Here is a 6078-nt window from a genome sequence, read left to right as displayed (position 1 = left end):
GAAACCCTCTTTGCCTGTGACACATACTGATCTGTGCCCAGGGATGAGCAGATAGCGTGAGTTAATCTCAAACTGTGGAGTTGTTTTGGATATTTCCTGCTGGATATATCAAGATCTTTAAAAACATAAAAATCCTGATAGTATTTTGCATGCTTTTGTATGACAAATATTATTCATCCCGGAGGCTGGGGAAGCTACAGGAGCTAATGTACATGAGGGGGTCTGTGCTGGGGATACCTGTCCTGACTCTGCTCTCTCAGATGCTGCTGGCATCAAGCACCCGATGGGCTGCTGAGATGAGGTCAGAACTGGGCTCAGTGATGGTGGGAATTCTGTGTTTCCTAGAAGCATCCCTGTACTTTGCAACCTGGGGATAGTTTGCAAGACAGAGAATATCAGAAAATTGAGGATTTTTTTGCGCCAGGAGAGGGGGTTGCACTGAAAATTTCCCTCTCCGGCCAAAACGTTCCTTGAGCTGAATTTGGAAAGTGAATGCCTGCAGCCGTGGGGCTGGATGCTTTCTCCCTCTCTCTTTTCTAATAAAAATTTGTGAATGTGTTTTCTGATCATCTGGCGCTTTCTCATGTGAAACCTGTCACCAAGACTTGTTGACATGATATGGAGCCAAACAAATCATCACACAGAACTGACTTTAATTTAAGAACTTGAGCTCAGTTTTGGTTTCTTAAAGCCTTTTCTGTCTGGATTTTTCTGTGTAAGAAAGGTTTTTCTCCCTTCACTGAAAGCTGTTCCTCAACCTTTTGGTTTTACATAGACCTATTTGGAAGTGGTTTTGTGACGTGATGGTCTCAGTTCAGCTCCTAGTTGACCAAAGTCATAACACTCCAATTGGCATGGAGGGGTGTATTTGTCAGAAAGAGTAGGAAGGCCAATATTGAAATGGGCAGAGAGGCTGATGTGTTGCTGACCCTTCCAGGTGATCCCTCTAGCTCAGGGCTCAGGAGGAGGGAGCTCGGCTGGGCAGTGTGGAGGTGTTTGCAGTGCTTCTGTCCATGCTGCATCTGCTCTGAGCACTTGAGCTTCCCTGGCTGTTAATCCAGTACTTTTCACAAGCATTAATTGCAGTTAAAAAGAATTAAACAAATATTTACCTAATATCAGATCACAACCAGTTTATAAATATGCCTTTTTTTTAATCCATGATTTCTCAGCTTCTGTAATAATATTTATAGTCTTAAAGAGACCCTTCTTTTTCCAGAAGAACCGACTCCACATAAAACCAACAGCCCACCCTCTGGAGTTACATACGCTCATGATGTCTTGGACTGTGGCCTCAAGCCATGCCCCCTGCCTTTTTCTAGCCTTTCTGCAGATCCCATGGGCAGATATGGACAGCCAGATAGCATAGGGACAACACCTACACACCCTGCCAACGCTGCAGGGGCCTCTGCTCCAAGCCCTAGGATTGAAATTACTCCATATCATGAACTGATTCATTCAGGGGGTCCCTTCCGCAGCAGAGACACAGATGTTCTTTTGGTAGAACATCAGTCAAACTCAGCTACCACTAGCCCAAGGGTTACCCTGCCTGTCCCTGGCTTTGAGGGCTACAGAGAACCACTGTGTTTGAGCCCAGCTAGTAGCGGCTCCTCTGCAAGTTTCATTTCAGAGACAAATGTATCTCCTTGCACATCACCATGTGTTTCACCAAATAATGGTCCTAGTGATGACCTTTGTCCACAGTTTCAAAACATCCATACTCATTATTCTCCTAGAACCTCTCCAATAATGTCACCACGAACAAGCATCACGGAGGAAACCTGCTTGGGACGACATTCACCATCACCCTGTCCCAACTCAAGGTCTTCATCACCAGGTGCAAAACGGAGGTACTCTTGCACTGAGCTCTACAGCACTCAGCTGCCTTCCACTTCTCCACGGCAGTCAAGGACCCCCTCTCCACAATCCTCTCCTCGCATCCCCTTGAGAGAAGACAACTCCTCAGTTACTTACACGCAGTTGCCCAGCGCTTCTCTTTCCATGGATGCTATGAACAGCCTTCCTACGGATCCTTCCTGTGGTGTTCCCACGAAAATTTGGAAAACCAGCCCTGATCCTTCATCAATGCCTTCTCACAAAAACAGCATTCCATGTCACGTCTTTCAGACTGTTGACTTCCATGGGCCTTGCGAGCAGGAGGACAGGAGAAACTCAGCCCCAGAATCAATTTTGTTGGTACCTCCATCCTGGACAAAGCAACTGGTACCTGCAATACCTATCTGCAGGTATGTAATGCTTCTTGTGGTCACATGTTTTCTGTGTTTTCTCATGGTGGGATGTCATGCATGATGATTCCTAGGGAGTGTTTCCCTTGGCAGATCCTGCTTCAGACCGGAACTAAGTGCTCAGAGACAGCACTGGTTAATAGGAACCAAATCCATTATGATTCCAAGAGATGAAAAAATCTGTGTTTGGAAGGAACATCATCAAAGTAGTTCATTGATGATACAGCATATGATAAATCCAAATTTCCAAATTATTTGTCTAAAAAGCAGATTGCAGACAGCCTTTGACAAAGGCTAAACACTCATTCCATTCTGCAGCTTTTAAAGAAAATGGTTTGATCGCTTTTCTAAATTCAGAGAATATGTCGCTTACAAGTTTCCATCAGGGATGAAAATACTTTCAGTATTTCCTGATTAAAAATAAAGCATACAGCTCCAAGTCAGACTGAGCATTTGGTCAACCCCAAGTGACTTACTGTTGCTTGTTAATTTGTTAATTGTCATTTAACCCAAATTTTGGTCGTTGGTACTACCCTCATCAACTCTCTCCATTGCCTGGCACTGGCAGCATGCAGGTCTGGACCCTGAGCGGTGCCTGTCTGCCAGGACGGAGGCTGCCAAATCTGTGACTCCACTTGCAGTCACCACTGGCACCCCGTCAGCCCTGCCATCCCGCTCAGCGGCAAGGTTGTTCCCATGCTGACGTTATCCTGTGCTGCTCCCAACCTGTTAAACGCAAACTGTGGGTGAAAGAATGCGGGCTGTGACTTTCCTTGGCTTGTTAGATTGGTCCTGGCAGCAGTTTGTACTAACAAAATAAGAGTTGTTTAAAATCCAGTGCAAGCTCTAGTTGTACATTTCAATGTATTAATTTCATGTTGTAAGCCCTTGTGTATTTTGATAACAGGAAAACTAGTATCAGGTAAGAATATTTAGCATTTCATTTGTGTTGTTTATGATTTCCATAAATATTAAAAGATTATTAATTTACACAACTGGTAAGTAATAGTAAATGGAATTAATATTTCACAATGTATGCTTTGTGATTAAAGTTTAAGATGGACAGCAAAAGCTAGAAAAGAGAGGGGAATCTTTGAAAAAATGTAACTGCTACAGATGTTTCTATTTAAGAAATAGAAATATCCTATTCTATTCTCTCCTGCAAGGTGATGAGCCCATAGAAATTGTTGTGTTCATCCTGAATTTCAGCAGAGTTCGTAATCAGTCGTGAGCAAGACAGCATGTTCTCCTTGAAATTAATAGCAACTCCCTAAGTATTTCAGCGAGAGCAGCCCCAGTGGGGCACTTGGAAGAAGAAGGGATCAGGGCTTTGAGAAATAAAGTGCTAAAGAGTTTCAGCTGGTGTGGTCTCTCTCTGCCCAGTTTGCCCGTCCAGTCGCTCCCGCCCCTCGAGTGGCCACTCTCCAGCCAGTCTGGCTCCTACGAGCTGCGGATCGAGGTACAGCCGAAGCCGCACCACCGGGCACACTACGAGACAGAGGGAAGCCGAGGGGCCGTCAAGGCGCCGACCGGAGGCCACCCCGTTGTCCAGGTAAGGGACTGGAGAACAACTCTGTAGAGGAAAAGTAGGGGGTGAGTTCATTTCTGAAAGTCTTGCTGGGGACTGACCCTGAAAGAGGAGGACCACGTGAACCTGGGTGTGCTTGTAGATGTGCATAAGTGTCTGAACTTGAGCTGTGGCGAAGTCCTACATGTCTGGAAAGTTGGTTTGGATTAGCTTGTGAAAGCTCAGAAACAAGAAAAAAATATTTGCCACCTTTTCTCAGCTATATGTTAAACCTCCTGTGACCCAACTCTGTCCTGAATTCCAGCTGAGCCCATTTTATCTTGACAACAGGCTCTTCTCTGTAAACTAAGGCTTTTTGTGAGGTTTAGAAAGTAAAAATATCAGGCCTGGCTTTCAAACTCAGTGTAGTTCAATGACCTACCAAATTCATATTTAAAATAGCTAACATTGTGTTGGATCTAAAGTACCATGACCTCCTGCTGGGAGTGAATGAGGGTTTTGAAGCCGTGCTCCCCCAGGTTCCCACAGAACAAGTCCATCGGCAGAGTTGCTACCCATGTTTCTGGCTTTATCTAACCTCTGCTGCTCTCCGGTCCATCCAGCCAGACTGTACGAGACTCATACACATTCTCTTGAAGCTTAAAGAAAGGCAAAGCAACCTTCATGAACCTTGATGGGAGGTGGATTAGGAAGGTATGGCTGTTAATCTGGAGTTTGCCCCGAGTTAACAGCTGTCCTTTGCTAGAAATGTCTTTTATGCATTTGCTTTTTCCGTAGCAGTTTTACTGTGGGGTTTTTTTTTGGTTTTTTTTCTGTCCTTTGGTTATATGGTAGAACTTTTAATTTTAAGCCCATTTAAATTTAGGTCAGAGAATTTCACCTGTGTGTAATTCAAGCACTCAATACATCCATTTCAATCTAGTGCCTGGTTTATATGTAACTTGCTGACACCACGTGCTACCTTGCATGCAGTTCTGCTTGTCATCTGCGGTAACGCTGCCTTTTGTTTGCCCTGGATATACACCACCAAGGGGAAACCTCTACTAGCTGTAGTAGCCATGTGATAAGGAGACAGAAGGCCAAGATAATTACATAGCAGTGGGGATGATTTCAGGTAAAAGTTTGGACTCTATAAAGCTGTAAATATAGAGAGGACATGTTTATCAGCTTTGTAATGCTGTAGAGAAGGGGTGAATGAGTTTAGGCAGGAGCTGCCTTGTGATTTGCACTGATGTCACTACAGAAACAAAATTTTGTATCTCTTTTGAGGTATCATTTTATATTGCCCTAAAGAGTCCAGTTCTGGTCCTAGGTATGCTTGTGAGAAGGGAGGTCACTGTGCTGAAACCAGTGACCAAAATCCAAGCTGACAGTGATGGAGGTAAAAAAATTTGGCCAATTTCAGACCTGAGAGGTGGATGAGCTGAACCTTATTCTGTTAAGGAGGATGAAGGGCTTTTCCTTCACCTTTGAAAGGGTAATGTAAAATAATGGCTGAGTAGCTGCACTGTAGCCATTTGGGGCCACATCAGTCTTTTCACTCATTTCCTCCTCATCTCAGCCAGTGCCATTCAGGAAGGAAAGCCAGGTTTTTGGTCAGGGTTGCAATGTGTCAGCACAATATTGCTGGTAATGATGTATGGCAACTGTACAGATCAGCCACAGCTACAGCTTTCACTAAGCAAGATTGGGGCGCATCCTACTGATGTTCCTGTCTTGGGATTTCCTATGGCAAACCTGAACCAGGGAAATGTTGAACTTTATGCTTAATTTTAAGCATGTGATCAATACCACTAATTTCACTGGGTTGATTTGTGCTTAACTTCAAACATATGTTAGATATTCCCCTGCAGGCTCACCCCCTTTTAAAATCAAGCATAAATTGTTAAATCAATGAATTTGTTTACTTCAGTCAAGCTGGACTTACATGTATGGACTGGATATTTGAGTAAAGGGTGCAGGGTAATAATAAATAGCAATCACGTTTGACATACTTTAATATACGCAATCTTTTTAGTTTATAAATCTGACAAACTTATAGCCTGCTGTGGTATGTTTGAACCTACATGGATGTGTGGCCAATCAGCACTTGCTCTTTTCTCAGTTTGCTTACAAATATAGTATCATTTACCTTCCCAAGATATTCCTATCAACTGGATGTTTATTGCAGTGAAGGAGTTTCTCGTGACATGGGGAAATATAAGTGCTTTGTTTCCTTTCTGTAATCAATATCAATCAAAGAGGGATTTATATTTTCTGCTGGAGACAGGAACTGATATTCCTAGTTTTATCATAATTTGCCAT

General features: G+C 43.6%; 1 protein-coding gene across 1 annotated transcript in view; it reads left to right on the top strand.

Moving 5' to 3' along the window:
* Nucleotides 1–6078, top strand: part of NFATC2 (nuclear factor of activated T cells 2) — a 58878-nt gene that overhangs the window by 6796 nt on the left and 46004 nt on the right. Inside the window, exons 2-3 of the mRNA XM_074920602.1 lie at nt 1220–2246; nt 3630–3798. Of these exons, the coding sequence (XP_074776703.1) occupies nt 1220–2246; nt 3630–3798 (1196 nt within the window). The remainder of the gene's footprint in view (nt 1–1219; nt 2247–3629; nt 3799–6078) is intronic.

The sequence above is a fragment of the Athene noctua genome, chromosome 16 (assembly GCF_965140245.1).
Source record: "Athene noctua chromosome 16, bAthNoc1.hap1.1, whole genome shotgun sequence".
NCBI lineage: Eukaryota > Metazoa > Chordata > Aves > Strigiformes > Strigidae > Athene > Athene noctua.
This window is presented reverse-complemented; position numbering and strand designations above follow the sequence as displayed.